This window comes from Musa acuminata, chromosome BXJ2-5 (assembly GCF_036884655.1).
Source record: "Musa acuminata AAA Group cultivar baxijiao chromosome BXJ2-5, Cavendish_Baxijiao_AAA, whole genome shotgun sequence".
NCBI classification, from domain to species: Eukaryota; Viridiplantae; Streptophyta; class Magnoliopsida; order Zingiberales; family Musaceae; genus Musa; species Musa acuminata.
In genome coordinates this window covers 132,166-148,332 of record NC_088342.1, presented here as the reverse complement: position 1 = coordinate 148,332, position 16,167 = coordinate 132,166, and the positions used below count along the sequence as shown (strand labels likewise).

Below are 16,167 nucleotides of genomic sequence, written 5' to 3'. Positions count from 1 at the left end.
TTTTTTTCAAACAATATCTTTAATTTAAAAAATCTAAAATATCCCTTTAAAAAATTTTATTATATATTTTCGTTCGTTTTTTTACAAAATCGTAACTGTTATAATTTTTATTAGTTTTTATAATGTATTTAAAATGTTATAAATATTAATAAAAAATAATATTATATCATTATTATTATTATTATTTATAGATAATTCTAATAATATATTTTTAGACTTGTAATTAGTTTGGCTGTTATAGAGTTAGATTGGTTGATGTTAGAAGTCTATTTAAATTATTTATAATATTTTAAAGTGAACTCTAAAATATATATATATATATATATATATATATATATATATATATTTGTAATGGCTAAAAATATTATAACAGATGAAAACAAACTTTTAAGAGGTAATTTAGGTATTTTTAAATTAAAAATATTATATATTTTTCTAAGAAAATCGCATATAGTAGTAGACAGCAACAAATATGGGAAAACGTAGCATATTTATTCTATCTGAGGTGAAAATGCATTTCACCTCAGGTAGTAGTAAGTAGACAGCAATAATTTTCAATAAACGACTAAAAATATGGGATAATGTCAACATGACCAGTGTCATGCTCTTCTTATTAAAAGCAATAGGGTCATTACAAAAGCAATTAAAACGTTTAACTTACAGAGCGACCAACAACGGATGGATGACGGAGGAGCCAATCCGACGATGACGATGCTCCCTCCTCCAAACACTTGAGATGATTGGCTCTGCCTACTGTGTTCTCTTGGATTTCAGCTCTGCCACCTTCTCCTCCGTGCTCCTCAGCGCGTCTCCGTAGATGCTTACCAACTGGAACGACAGAAACAACAAAAGCCTGAGTCCTCTGAAGCTGGTCATCACTTAATAGAGAAGAGACCAAGCACTGAAAGACTCCTCATTTTATCTTACTTCATCAACTTCATCTGGGGTCATTACGAGGGAAGGAGACATCATCGTGTTATCCCCAGCAACTCGAATCAGCATCCCACGCTTCTCACACTCTGACCCAAAGATTGCACCTACTCCTGAAATCACCACCACAGAAATCGTTACAACTTGTGCCCGCAGCAGATGCTGAAACTTAGCTGCATATCTGAATTCAACGGTTGTAAACCATCGAGCTACAACACACCCCATTCAGGAGGGAATGGGTCATTCGGAGATTTGTTGTCACTGAACTCAGTTCCAAGAATCAACCCTGTCCCACGTATCTGCACAATTAATTATATATGTTTTCATATAAAATGAGTATATTACTGCCGATTAGAACATAAATAGGTCTTGGTTAACAATTCAGAATGAAAAAATAGCATAAACACACAGGTTTTATTTTTGCTAGAAAAAAACTGTACCTCACCAATGATGGGACTTCCTGAAAAGGTTCTGATGCCCTCCTGGAACCTGGGAGAGATCGCTGACACATGGCTAGGTATCTCTCTTTCCCTGCAAAACATGATCAAGAATATTAGAGATTTGAAAACCCCATCATAATGTTCAAAAGACGCTAATCATGTCCAATTCCTCATGTTTGTATGTATGCTCAGCATCAACGGTTTTTTCTGCTCACTTCATTTGTTGATTACTTTTAGTTGCCAACTTTATTTTGAATCTTCAATTAGAACTAGTAAATGAGAGAAGACAAGAGGAATATGTAAGAAGATTTTATTGAAAATAACAACAACAATTTGCTGGCTGTTATTTTGACTACTAATATTGCTCTAAATAGGTAAATGGCAGGAAAAGATCCATCCTCGAAGAATCAGGATATTGTCTGGTTGTTGCATTCGTTACCAACCAACTGAAAATGGAAAAAAAAGAAAAAGCATGCTAAGAAAGATAGTCTCACTTATAAATCTTAAGTGCTTCCAAAGCAACAGCACAAGAAACTGGATGCCCCGAATATGTGAATCCATGAGAAAATGAACCTAATGAAAACAAAGAAAAGCACAATTAGAATGAGAAAAACATAAAATGATAAAAGGGGGAACCTTTTTTAACTAGAAAGGCTATGAACCTTACCGAGTTTGTTACTTTGTGACTGTATAACTTCAACTATTTCTGGGCTAACAAGTGTTGCACCAATTGGCATGTATGCTGATGAAAGAGCCTACAACATCAATATAAGTAAAATTAATACTTGAATTAGGATACTTCAATTGATTATACTTTCACTCACTTTTGCTATGGAGACAAGATCAGGCTGGATCTTATATTTGTCACATCCAAACATCGTCCCTAGCCTTCCAAAAGCAGTAATGACCTGAAACATAAATAAGAACCATTTGGTATTAAATAAGGACCTCAAAGAGGATTCCTTTCTCTTTGAGAAGAGAAGAGCTTTTGGCATTTATCTTCTATGGTAAATATAGGTTGGTGTTTAGGAACCTCATCTGCGATAAAAAGGATATCGTACTTCTTTACAACAGCTTGAATCTGTGGAAAGATAAGGAAAAAAGAAAGATGCATATTACAGTTAAAAGAATGTAAACATCACAAGTATGCATATACATCTACAAACAAATAAGAAAGACTTATGAACCTTAGAATACTGGAAATTTCATCAAAGAAATTAAGCATTAAATTGCATATCCTGATATAGTAAATGAGGACAAATCTGGCAAAAGAAAACTTATAACAGATAGAAGTCTCACCTCCTATAGAAATATATATAAGGACCCAAGAAACATATTCACAAAAATCTCACCTTCCACAGTTGTGAAATTTGAGAGAGATGAGTCAACTCTATTTATAAGAGAATGAAACTATAAATTTGAATGTATACTTGATATTTGTTGTTAAAACAGTTTATCATAACTGATCTACTGCACCAGCTGGAGACAAGGACAAAGGATAGTATACTGGTATTGTAACTGAAGCATAACAAAATGGTGCCAAGAGTCACAGATATGTAACCTTGTCTTCTGATCCATTAAATCTAGTAACCTAGTCTTTACTAATTACACCATACGAAAAAGATTTCCAACAATATCTAGACCTTTCCATGGCAAGATGTCTATGATTGGCATGTGAATAATGTATGCAATCCTGTTAAGACGCTCATCATTTTCAAAGCAAAAAAGAATGTTCCCTGTAAAAGCTACATAATAACAAAAGGATTTTGAAGTGGAACTAAAAATTCCTCATGCAACAGTCTGCGGATATGCATACTGATGTTTTGACTTTGTCTTCTGAACCAATAAATCTAGTAAACTAGTCTTTACTAATTACACCGATAAAAGAGATTTTCAACAACTACTAGACCTTTTAATGGAAAAATGCACATGATTGGCAGGTAAATAACTTATGCAGTCCTGTCATGATGCAATCATATTGTTTTCAAGGGAACAAGGAATGTTTCCCAGTTGAAGAAGTTACTGTAAATTAGACTGCAATGACAGAAGGAAATGAAACTGGTATTAGAAAATCCTCATGCAACAGTGCAGAGAGTGCCAGAAATTTGGTAAGCTAAATTCCTAATGTGGGGCTATGTAGGTTTTATTTAGGATTACACTGATAAACGAAAGGTTTTAGTTACCAGTCCGATACCAGTTTAGTGACCTATTAAACTGGTATAATACCAGTGTCCCGGGCAGTATACCAACTTTAACAGCCCCTATCATTGAATAAAATATTATATAATATGAATGAAATATTTATTTACTGGTCTTGAACTATATGTTTCAATACAGGTACTTGATTGGACAGCTAAACACATCAATCATTATTTATAACCTTAAATGCAAAATTAGCAAAAACAGACTTAAATTGGATTGGAGTTTCCAGTACTGACCAAAGGAACTAGAGACACCCCTAAACTGACCTTTTCAAAATATGTCTTTGGAGGAGGTATAACACCTCCAGCACCCATGACAGGTTCAGCAATGAATGCAGCAATCTGAAAACAACAACTACTAGATTAGCATAAACATTCTCAATAACCATCCAAAAATATCATCAAGTGGGTGTGACAAAGGAACAGTTACCGTGTCTGGTCCTTCTTTCAGAATAAGATTCTCCAAGTTATTTGCCAATCTAGTTGAAAATTCCTCCTCCGTCTCGCCTAATATTCAGTTTAAAAAATAAATAATTGATGTTTCAAAAAAGATTATCTCTAACATACGATAACTACCAGGAAGGTGAAAGCGCCAGTAGTGAGGGCAATCTGTGTGCAAAACAAATGGTGCTGGCAGATCAAACTTCTGGTGTAAAGCTGGAAGACTGCAAATGGAACAAGTAGAGAAAACTGTCAATGACGTAGAACATTTTTTGGCATGAAAATACCAAACTGATAACAAATAGCAAGTTTGCTGAATAAAAAAAGATTATATGCACATCATGACTACCGATGCAAACAACACAGTAAATAACTCATGACTAGTGAGGCAAAAGTTCTGAAACAGGAACATTAAAAATGGTTGATATGTACCCAGAAAGACTGGCAGATATTAATGTTGATCCATGATACCTGCAAAAATTCCAACATTGAGATATTAGATATGTTGGTAGATTCTACTGCTATAAACAGGTCCAATAGAATCACATTGAGAAACAGTAAAGAATGACCAAAGTAATAAGGTAAACAACATACGATTTTGAACGTGCTATAAATTTCTTCTTGTTTGGCCTTCCCAATGCATTGTTATAGTACCAAACCAGCTTCACCTGAAGAGAGTAATTCCGGCCAAAAATTAGATACTTCTACCACTGGATCTTACAAAATCATATGGCAGCACATAAAAATGGTCAAAATAGAATTTAGTTTCAATAATCTTGAACCAAGCATCGTAAAATAGCAGAAATCATATCAAGGACCAAGGCAACCATGCAGGAGACCAAAGTGATATTCAAAACAATTGTTCAAAATTATTGATAGAAATTTTATATCAAGGACCAAGGTAAGTCTGCAGAAGACCAGAGTAATTTTCCAAACAATTGTTCAAAACATTTAATAGCAAATCCATAACAGCTTCACCTGAAGATAGAATTTTCTGTCAAAAATAAAAACTTCTACCTCTGGATCTTCCACAATCATATGGCATGTCATCAAGATAATTGCCAAAATAGAATTTAGTTTCAATAAACTTGAACGAGGCATCGTAAGATAGCAAATTCATATCAAGGACCAAGGTAAGTATGAAGGAGATATAAGTGATTTTCAAAACAATTATTCACTTATAAAAAGTTGCAAGTGTCCATGTAGGAAAAACTCTCTTAAAAAGATATTATGTATATCTTCGTTATTATGAGTAGTCATCATAAAACAGCACACCACAAGAAGAGAAGAACATAAGATGACTGTCAAAAATCAACAGATAATTCCACAGAAGTTTGAAACTAATAGTGATGGGAAAATGTTGAAATATTATAAAAGGACCTGCTAAACATGTCAAAGAGATATCTGGTTCTTCAAGAAGACCATGAATATTATTAGTATATAAACATTATCACCACATAAATGATTTATTTTGTGTCCAAATTAAGTTGAAGCAGTAGTAAGAATTCTATATTATTAAATGAATTGTCGATCCTAATCAATCATCAAACTCAAAGAAGTTAGCTGTATTATTAAATGACTACCATGTAAACGGAAGCGAATTTCTTTCTGAAAGCAAAGTATTGAAACTATCAATGTGTATACTGAACCTGAAACATAGAGAATGACCTGAAAAACTGTTTGTTAAAATTATGGTTCGATCATTCAAGCAAATAAAAACTAACCTGGGAATCATTAGCTTCTGAACCACTGTTGGTGAAGAAGACCTTTCCCATTTTCCTAGCTGTGAAAATCTCAAGAATTTCCTTTGCAAGATCCTAATCAAAAGCAACAAACTATTTCAACTGTCAATAAATTGTAGCATGTGTAAATAAACACTTGAGAGAAACATGCCATTAGCAAAACTGAAAATAGTAGGTATGAAACAGTAACACGAAGTTAGAACATCTGTTACAAGATAACCACAGGAGAAACGGACATTCTTCCTGTGTATCTCACATATTATCAATTAAGACAAAATTAAGTTCCTATCAAGCCAGGAGAATTAAGCAAAGAACTTGGGATAAACTAAAAAACTGCTGAGAACTACTACCAGAAAAGGTTATTCATACCAGGGATGGTTTTGTGGTACGGTTCCAAAAGGAATGATAGAATGGCAATTTATTTAACTGTGCAGTTGCTGCAGCAATAAGCCGTGGTTCATTTCCACCTAAAAAGATTGAAGTAGCAAGTTCAGACAATAGAACATTTTAAATATTATGATATGTTTGAAGTATCTCTAAAAATAATTAGACTGATATCTAAAACAAATAATTAGGTAGAACGTATGATTTTAACTTGCGGATATATCGTACAAGGAGAATAAGCTGAAAACGTAAGAGGTCTGGGAAATGCTCTTAAAAATAAGAAGACAGCATAAGTAAACTTGTGGTACCTAAAGCTGTACACCATAACCCAGCAAGAGCATCAAGATATTTCTTCCCATTGATGTCATAAACATAGGATCCCTGCAATAGTTTACCCATAAGAGATAATCACAAAGTAAAATCATCCACTACAACTCAAAGATAAGGCTGTCAATTTTCAACCAGCAGCAACCTACCAAATGACTGCAAATGATATAGATGACACTATAACTCGTGAATTTTAGGGGGCCAGAAATTTCAATTTCTTATCTTGCCTCACCACAACTTTTAAATAGTAAAATCTACATATTATAATTAAAAGAGAGAGTTTTAAGCTGTCATGAAACAAGATTGTAATAATGATTATCTTAACTGCTTCCAAATACAAAATTAAGAAAATTTAAGAGGGATGTACATGCACCAATAGCTACTATGTATCATGTAGCCACAAATTTTCATATGCAATATCAAAATTTACAGTATCCAACAAGACTTTTTCTCATAAATACAGAATATACTAGCAATTCTATTCTAAAAATAGTTGCAAGATGTTGTAAAGAGTCAATGTTGATATCTAATATCCACTGCCCCTGATAAACACATAAAATTTAACCCTCTCTGACACAGATGAACACTACAGAGAAGCTGATTAACATTTATAGTGACAACCAAACCTCCTAATAGACCTAATCCAGTGTATAAGAAAGAGCAAATTCATCAATGAAGTAGCAACAAGGCTCTTTGCTTACATGGTGATATAATCACTAGGTCTACAAAGGCAACAGTAGGAAGGCTATAGCTTTGAGTCCCAAACTTGTTACTAAATAAAACAAATGTTGTACTAGACTGCTTCTGCAATGTCAGGTCAGGATCAAGGTCTGCAATACCGAATTGTACCATCCGGTACGGGCGGTACATACTAGTTCGACAGGCTACTGGTATGCGGACCGCCCACTATCGGGCGGTATGTTCCGTATCGGACAATACGAGGTAATATCGGGCGGTAACGATCGAAATTTTGACCGTTACCGCCCGGTACAACTCGGTAACGATCGATTTCGACCGTTATAGCACTGTAGTAGTGCTACAGTGCTTCTAACTTTTTTTTTATTTTTAGGTATTTTCGGAGGTTTTAACGGACTAAAATCAGGTGTACCGCTCAGTACACCCGTATCGTACCGTACCGAGCCCAGGTCGAAACACCGGTATAGTACGATATTGCGAACCTTGGTCAGGATAACTGCCAGACAACCATTGTTAACTTGTCATTTAAGTGCTTGGCAGGAGGACATTAGTAAAACATTAAAAATAAAACTATGTTGCACACGAAACCTCTTACACAAAATCTCAAGCATATTATAATAGTATGTAAAACATCAATAATCCTATTGATGTGGTTACAATCACCAATAAACAGAGCGAAGTGTTGTGACAACCTTCAACATTTTAACAATCACAAATGTTCTTCATGGCTTGCATGTGTGTGCAGGTTGTCACTCTATACCACAAATAACAAAGGATCTACATAGCAGTCAACACCAACAATCCAATATGAAACTGTGAAAAGCCTGATGAAGAAAATAAGCTTCTTCAAACATAATTGATTCCTTTCACAGCAAGTCTACAATCTATAATCCTGCAGCTTGTTATAGGGAGTAAATTACGACTATGGACAAACAGGAACATTAAAAAAATATTAACATTAAATTTTTTACAAATTTTATTTTAGTAGACATATTTGACAATTGAGGTACAAACCAGGATACATTAAGCTGTTTAGCACAAAATTGACTGGTTCATCACATGATTAAATATCTATCCCATGGTATGTCAGATAAATAGTGCTATATGTTTGCAATAACGAACAAAAAAAGCAGTATGTTGAGAACCAAACCTTCTCACATAAATAACCAACAACCAAATGTTCTTAACTGGGTGGAATATTCTATACACATGATTGTCATATTTCACCATCTCTGTGTGTGCATGGCTGCATGCACCTAACAAACCATGCACATCATTGATATGGCAGCCAAAAATTGTTGTGAGACCATGCATCTTGCCCCATGTATGATTGTGAACTCAGTAATGATTGCCCTTAATAGCTGTTGAGTTTTCATTACTTTTTAATCAAGAAAAAAATTTATTTATGTGACTGCAACAGTACTTTTACCATTTAATGAAGTTTATTAGATTTGAATAGCTTAATTCCATGTTGCATGGGTACGTGGTAAGTTTGTTAAAGAGGGCTATCCATGCGAGCAAAATCCTTCATAATTAATCCAGCACAATGACACGGCACTGTAGCTATTTAGTGACTTCTCTCACACACATGGCTTTCAATATTTTGTGTATATATGTAAATATTGCTAGAAACCTCAAAACATCTATGGTGATCCAATCACAATGATGCATCAATACCAACTATACAACACATCAGACACAGTACCTCCGATTTTTCGATGACTAGAGGATGCAAATCAGTGGTTTGCCATCCAGCAGTGAACGGTGCTAACATATCATGTCCCTTGAACCTAACATAACAAAAATTGCAATATGAGATTAAAAAGCAACTGATAACACAAGCATTAAGCGATAATATGTTCCCATAGTACATGCAAGCAGATCCAAGGAGTTGATAGTGCACCATGTGCCAAGTTGAAATTGTTTTACAGAAAACACATTATTCGTACCCTCTTACTTCTGTTGATTCAGATTGAAGAGGTGCCGTCGAACTCATCAGCCTTGCAGCTGCATAAGTTGTGCATCGAGGGGCATGCCCCTGGAACCTTGCTACATTCCTGATGGCCATGCCAGCCTATGAAAACACAGAACTTGAGATTAAATCAAGAGAATCATAAAAGCAAGTAGACGTCCAAATACTCGAACAAAAAGGCAACCAAAAGGGCCCATCTAGAAATTGCAAGAGAAAAGAATCACATGCAGTAGAACATATAGAAGAGGAAAAGATCCAAAGAAACTTGATCGGGCACTCATATGAAGTATCCGAGTATGAAGAATAAAAGCTCCAAAAACAATAATACCAGAAACAAAAAATCAAATTTTCGGCTACCAACAGAATCGGATTAAAAATTAACAACAACTTTAAGTCGTTTAAGTAGGAAGCAAGAGGAATCTTGAAGTACCATTTAATATCTTCCCCCAAAAAGAGAGAACAAGAAAAGTATTCTTGAAATACTGTACAAGAAATCTAATCTACAAAGAGGTAGGAGGGCTTGGAGGATCGAGAAATCGAACCTTGGATCGAAGGAGACCACTCGCCATGGTCTTTGCTCGAGACGTAGCACCCGAGAAAACAGAGGGACGATCGCTACCCTTCCCCTACGAGGACGAATGAAGCGACGATGACGGGGGAGGGAGGGCGTCTTTATGACGAGGAAGGGCCGTAGAAGGATAGAAATCCACCGAAACCCGGAACCCGAATCTTTCACCTATCTCACAAAGGAGTATGTGGAGCCAACTTAAAAACCGCGCTTTCGCTTATCAGAAGGAGGAATACGTGGACGTGGGTAAAACACTCGGGACGCGAAACTCTTCCCCTTCAACAGGTAGCGAAGGGCTGTCCTCATTCGCAGGAATCAAATTTATCTTCTTATTATTATATTGACTCTATTTTCAAAATAATAATTATAAAAAAACTAAAAAAAAAAGAGTGTGATATAAATATATATATATATATATATATATATATATATATATATATATATATATATATATATATATATATATATATATATATATATATATGTGAATGGAAAGTGATGAGGATGAATGTTTTATATGTGGCTCTGACATGGTAGTGGAAGTGCGTGTGTGCAGGTCACCGAGAGACAGAGACAGAGAGAGAGTAAACTTTGGAGCAACGCACGTGGGTTTTAAATAATTGAGGATTTTTACACATCCATCCTTGTGCAGTTTGGAAATGATTTATTAGGCCCCCCTATAAATTTTAACTATATATATATATATATATATGTATATATGTGTATGTATGCTTTCCTACTTTTAAATATTATTCTTCTTGGTGTATGATAAATACTCCGCAGGTTAAATAAAGTCCATTAAAAAAAACAAACTTGGGTGAATATTAGTTTGAATTTTGAAAATAATATATAACAGTTGCTTGAATATTTACTTTAAAAGGCTCCAACTGTCTCATGAGCTCATATTGCAATTGAGATTTATGGTCATGTCATGTTGATGCACATTTCATTCAGGGTGTTTAATGTTGAGCTTGTTGGTTTGAGGTCCCAAGGCATTATTACATTTATATGCTAATCCGTCTCTTAGGGCTCAATTATATATAGATTAGGAGATCATGTTGTTGGAATTGATGCTTTAAGAAATTGCTGCGATAGTTGCATTATTAAAGTGATAGGATCATGTTGTTGTTGGAATTGATTATTTAACAACTTGCAATAGTGCATATTAAAGTGATACGACGAGAGATTGAAGTGAATTCCACCAATCCGAACGTGGCTCACATTACATTTCTTTTCTAGCAGTTGATGATATATGAACTTTAAAGAGTAGAATAAGGAACAGGGAATATGAATCCAATAACTTTGGAATTATCAGGTGCATCTAAATAACCTTTGTTGGTACTATCAGCCAACAAAATGGTAGATGGAAAAAAAGGTTACATGTTCCTAACATTTTGAGGATCCAGTCATCATGATGCAAAGACTAGATAGATTACATGCACATTTGAATAGCAGTAAAAGAGCATGTCCCTGCCCACCTGAATGTTAATCTCACTGGTGGCAGTACTGCGTAATCCATCTTTTCAATTCAAGAGTAGAGGGATGTGCATACCATATGTTCGATATCTGTCATTCACAGCTTGAAAACACACAAATCCTAACCAGTATCGCATAAGGAACTCATGGAATAGTTGAAGGTTTGTTTCAGCAACAGACGGTGAAATTCACTTCACAAGGGAAAACTTATTCGATCACATTACCAAAACTTCGAGAAAACGATCTCGACGGACATGGAGAAACGTGCAACTATTAACTACTTCAAAAAAGTCAAGGATGAGGAGGAACTGCCATTTCGGTTTAGGCATCATCAAGAGCAAGAACACCTGGAAGAGTCTTGCCCTCCAACAGCTCCAAACTAGCACCTCCTCCGGTTGAAATGTGGCTCATCTTAGCAGCAAGTCCGACCTTCTCAACAGCGGCCACCGAGTCACCACCTCCGATGATGGTTGTGACCCCTGATCCACTCAGATCAGCCAACTTCTTTGCAATCGCCTGTTCGATATAGACCAAATTATGTACTCCATGTACAAATAAACTTGAAGTTTATACATCTGCATACACATTTGTCTGCAATAAATTACCTCAGTCCCCACTGCGAATTTTTCATACTCGAACACACCCATGGGTCCATTCCAAATGATGGTCTTGGTGCTCTCTAAAGTTCCACTGAATGACTTGATGGAATCAGGACCGATGTCTAAACCCATCCAGCCATCAGGAATTCCAGACGCTGGTACAATCTGCAAAAAGAACAAATCAAATTGCTTGTACCACAAAAATATATATCATTATATGTTGGCATGCGCACCGTTCACACTAATTTGTTCGCTTGTCTTTATATCTATGGTTATGCTTCAGCAATTGTCGAAACAACAAAAACAGCAGCAGTAGCTCTATATTATATTGATACAATTTGACAAGTTAGATGGACAAACCTTGCTCTCTGCATCTGCAGCAAACTTGTCAGCTACAACCACATCAGTAGGCAACAAGAGAGACACCCCTTTAGACTTGGCTTTCTCGAGAAGTGATGTAGCAAGATTAAGCTTGTCTTCCTCGACTAGTGATGAACCAACAGAATAGCCTTGTGCCTTGTAGAATGTGAATATCATTCCCCCACCAAGGATGAGAATATCTACCTTCTCCAACAATGACTCCATCACCCCAATCTTGGTTGAAACCTTAGAGCCACCAACAATCGCAGCAAAAGGTTTTTTGGGATTTGCTACAGCACCAACAAGATAATCAAGTTCCTGAAACAAAACAAAATAAAATCTTAGCATCAATGAACATTTGACACAGAACAAAATAATAAATATATCCTGAAAGCAAATAGAAAGTATAATTCTCAAAGAAAAGTTTTGTAAATATTCAGTAGTTACAACCATGGTTCGCCTTAACGGTCCGTACTAGTGTACCGACTAGCCATCAATATATAATGCATACCGAATCGTACCGACATACTAACATATGCTGCAGTAGGACACACCAACAAACCAGTATGAAACGCCCGTACCGGTCCCCTGTCGGACGAGTACATGACACCCGTATCAGGCGGTATGCCACTGTACGACGAACCTTGGTTACAACAATTGCAAAATAAGTTGAACGTAGAATGAGTTTAAGACAAATAAATCCCAAGACCATTTGTGGAAAAGAAAAAAAAAATGCATCTAACATGTTCCAAATAAAAATATTGGATTTATGTTTCATTGCAAGGATGGGATCATATGAATACCTTCTGCATAAGAAAGCCGGCAACAGATGGCTTTAAATATTTGGTGACTCCCTCTGTCGAAGCATGAGCTCTATGGGCAGTGCCAAAGGCATCATTGACATAGAGATCAGCCAATGATGCTAACTTCTTTGCAAACTCTGGATCATTCTTCTCTTCCTCCTTGTAGAATCTTACATTCTCAAGAAGCAGAACACCTCCATCTGGTAATGCAGAAATCAATTTCTCAACTTCCACTCCAATACAGTCGTTGGCCATCGCAACCTATTTAAACAAACCTAGGAATTAGATCTGAAGAGAAAGACCAAAAAATCTAAGAAGCACTGTGGTATCATGGAAACAATAGTATATACATTAACACCAAGAAGCTCAGATAGCCTAGGGACAACTGGCTTCAAGCTGTACTTTGGAGTGACACCTTTGGGGCGACCCTGCAAATTTAGACCATACAATCAGTTCTGCGTTGATAGCCTGAATGTATGAATGAGCAAAAACAACTGGATAAGAAGTTAGTCTATTTGCTTATATAAGTGGGTTAAGCATCATAAAACCTATGACAGAAAAATCGCATCAGCTGTGATTTCCTCGCTGGATGCATACATGAATTTGAGAAGCTTTGAAGCATGACATTCTAGAGAATACTGCATGCTGTAGAGAAGCCTAAAAGCAATGTAATGAGGACTGTAAAACCACGGTTTCTTATCAACAACAATTAAAAAATGCTTATTATTACTTCCGATGTCACAAAAAGACAATGCCTAATACACGATAGAAGTTCGAAAGAGAAACATCATGCACATATGATTCTTGCAGCACCAAAGTAATGCTATCTGTGAATTATTCATGATCTACAGCCAAAAGTCAACAAGATAAACTAACACTCATTAAGACTGTCACTATATACACACTAATAGGTTTAGCACATAATAGCCAATTGATGGTGTTCAACAACGAAGTTAATTGAGAATATCACTGCAGATCTTGATACCGCTACATAATAAAGGCAAAACAAACAGAAATTATCTGATAGAGAGTATCTAATAGGCCTTCTCTTTGTAATAATAAACGCACTTGGCATAGAGAAAAAAGGGAACAAAAGGTTTTGAACAGTTGTTAACCCAAAGGGCATCAAAGTTTGACTACTGGCCTCTCCCGTTGTTCCTACCCTCACCTTTCCTATGTTGCAGAACGAAGATGTCCTTGTATACCAATGTGCAATTTGATGCCTCGTTAATAACCCCTTCACTCTGGACTCCTTGCGCATCAAGGTCGCATGTGTTGCGCACATAACATATATCTTCCTGATGGATAGACACTTGTTATATCTGACAATAAACTAACCAAATTGTAGTCTGAATCCAGTAACCATAAGCTGCCCTACCTTTTGAATGTGATCACTAAATTGGAATTGGATGTACCGAGTACTCACAAACCAAACAGGAAACCTTTATATCCGTAGCTACTTAGGAATTTAAAAGACTTGAAACTGTAACTACTGACTCATGCCAACTCATTCTAATTTTAGGTTCTATATTGCAGATCCTTGGCTTCTCACATATGACTGAAAATTTTACCATGGTTTATCCTTTTTCTTTTTTGCTATTTTGCCTTATTCGACAAGAAAAATCCAAACTTAAACATATTAAACGCAGATTACGATCTAGCAGTTACAAAGGTCACATAAGCTAAAAACAGCAATAATCCGACATGAACTCCGTAAAAGAAGAAAGAAAACAGCGAAAACATTAAGATAAGGGAGATCAAGTTAGAAGAATCATGGAGGCATCAGAAACAAATAGATCAATCAACAGAACTGAAAGGCAATAGATCCTGGCGCAGAAATGGATGAAATCAATAGACCGAAGACCACAGAAACAGATGGATCCAAGTGACAGGGGATCACCAAATGACTAGCAAGGATGATCCTGGCGCCGCGTTCCATCAAGTACTTGATCGTCGGGACGGAGGCGCGGATCCGGGTGTCATCGGTGACCTTCAGGTTCTCGTCCAAGGGAACGTTCAGATCCACCCTCACGAACACCTTCTTCCCCTTAAGATCGGCTTCCGTCAGCGCACCAACACTCTTCTTCGTCGCCATTCTAGATCTGGAAACGGGAGGTTTCGACGGAAACGAGGGATGAGGAGCGGGAGAGGTTGAGAGGCGAGAGAGGAAGCGGGGGCATCGTTTATATAGGTGAGAATGGGACGGAGGTTGATGCGATCAACGCGAAGCTGCGCTGGGATTGGGCTTTCTTACGGTGGGCCGAGAAATGGACGGCTTGGATTCGATCGATAAAATGTGTCCATCATTTAATCTCGTCCGTCCGTCCGTTATTATAATTTATCATTCAAACTGTATTTATTTTAATTTACCAAGCTGACCCCTCTCTCTCTCTCTCTCTCTCTCTCTCTCTTTAATTTTGGTCTGATCATACGAGTGAGATAAAAAGAAACAATGAAGGACTGCAATATGAGCTTTGGATCATACAGAACCCTCAAAAATTCAACTTTGGTGCAGCAGCTGTTTGTAGTTGTGTTCGTGCAGGGGAGTGTTTGGGTCAGCGATGGGGATGGAAGAGGTGGTTTACTCAGCATGGATGGCATGATCTGTTTGCAGCTACTGATTAATAAGAGTGAATGAAGGCATTTGATCTGTCACCAGGTTGCTGCTACTGGACTGCAGAGAGAGAGTGAGTACAGAAGCAGGGGAAGAAAGCCCATGCTTTTTTCGGTGCACAAGAAGACAACAACTCATCTTCGTGATTGGTCTCAGCTTTCTCTCTTTCTCTCTCAAGCCATGTTTTTTCTCTAAACAAGAAAACAAGAATGATCCTCTCTCTCTCTCTCTCTCTCTCTCTCTCTCTCTCAGGGCTAAGAAAAAGCAATCCCCTTGTGGTCGGTCCATGGCTTGTCTGCCTACTGAACTGGCTGTGATGAAAGGTCCAAGGAAGTGTTGAATTCTGTACTTAAGCTTTTGGAATTTGTCATGGCCGGGCAGAGCTCAGCATATTCCAGGTTGATCTTGTGATTTTATTTTAATATCAGGATTTCAGTCAAGTGTTGGGTCTCACATTATATTATCTCCCCATAATTTATTCACTAATTCAATAGTTTTATCTATCGAAAATATTTGTGTACGAGAAAAATAATAATAAACTAGGGATAGTCCTATTTTCACATCCTAGATTTTTTTTTTCACACAATCATAATATCTTTTTACTAATACATTAA

General features: G+C 36.5%; 2 protein-coding genes across 2 annotated transcripts; both read right to left on the bottom strand.

Moving 5' to 3' along the window:
- Window positions 1–574: 574 nt before the first annotated feature.
- On the bottom strand, window positions 575–9,832 carry LOC103983705 (probable gamma-aminobutyrate transaminase 3, mitochondrial). Its single transcript, XM_009400976.3, has 19 exons — window positions 9,676–9,832; window positions 9,111–9,235; window positions 8,867–8,951; window positions 6,447–6,519; window positions 6,124–6,221; window positions 5,737–5,829; window positions 4,607–4,680; window positions 4,445–4,483; window positions 4,148–4,236; window positions 4,002–4,078; window positions 3,839–3,913; window positions 2,404–2,451; window positions 2,195–2,278; window positions 2,038–2,125; window positions 1,865–1,943; window positions 1,371–1,461; window positions 1,151–1,229; window positions 928–1,043; window positions 575–828 (listed from the first exon to the last, which is right to left on the bottom strand). Exons 1-19 carry the CDS (start codon window positions 9,700–9,702, stop codon window positions 751–753), a joined length of 1,518 nt encoding a protein of 505 aa, XP_009399251.2. The 5' UTR covers window positions 9,703–9,832; the 3' UTR covers window positions 575–750.
- Window positions 9,833–11,281: 1,449 nt separating this feature from the next.
- LOC135611944 (phosphoglycerate kinase, cytosolic-like) lies at window positions 11,282–15,104 on the bottom strand. The gene is made up of 6 exons (XM_065107593.1): window positions 14,840–15,104; window positions 13,290–13,367; window positions 12,940–13,200; window positions 12,137–12,454; window positions 11,783–11,941; window positions 11,282–11,693 (listed from the first exon to the last, which is right to left on the bottom strand). The coding sequence occupies exons 1-6, from the start codon at window positions 15,032–15,034 to the stop codon at window positions 11,499–11,501; spliced, it is 1,206 nt and encodes a 401-aa protein (XP_064963665.1). The 5' UTR covers window positions 15,035–15,104; the 3' UTR covers window positions 11,282–11,498.
- Between the last annotated feature and the right edge of the window lie 1,063 nt (window positions 15,105–16,167).

Excerpts from the sequence above, each read along its gene's own strand:
- LOC103983705 (XM_009400976.3), bottom strand. The coding sequence starts at position 9,702 with ATGGCGAGTGGTCTCCTTCGATCCAAG. Across the intron at positions 4,681-5,736 it reads CAGAAGCTAATGATTCCCAG|GTGAAGCTGGTTTGGTACTA; the intron begins GTTAGTTTTTAT and ends TACTCTCTTCAG. Across the intron at positions 4,484-4,606 it reads TTTATAGCACGTTCAAAATC|GTATCATGGATCAACATTAA; the intron begins GTATGTTGTTTA and ends GAATTTTTGCAG.
- LOC135611944 (XM_065107593.1), bottom strand. The coding sequence starts at position 15,034 with ATGGCGACGAAGAAGAGTGTTGGTGCGCTGACGGAAGCCGATCTTAAG. Across the intron at positions 13,368-14,839 it reads TCATCCTTGCTAGTCATTTG|GGTCGCCCCAAAGGTGTCAC; the intron begins GTGATCCCCTGT and ends CTAAATTTGCAG. Across the intron at positions 11,694-11,782 it reads AATTCGCAGTGGGGACTGAG|GCGATTGCAAAGAAGTTGGC; the intron begins GTAATTTATTGC and ends TATATCGAACAG.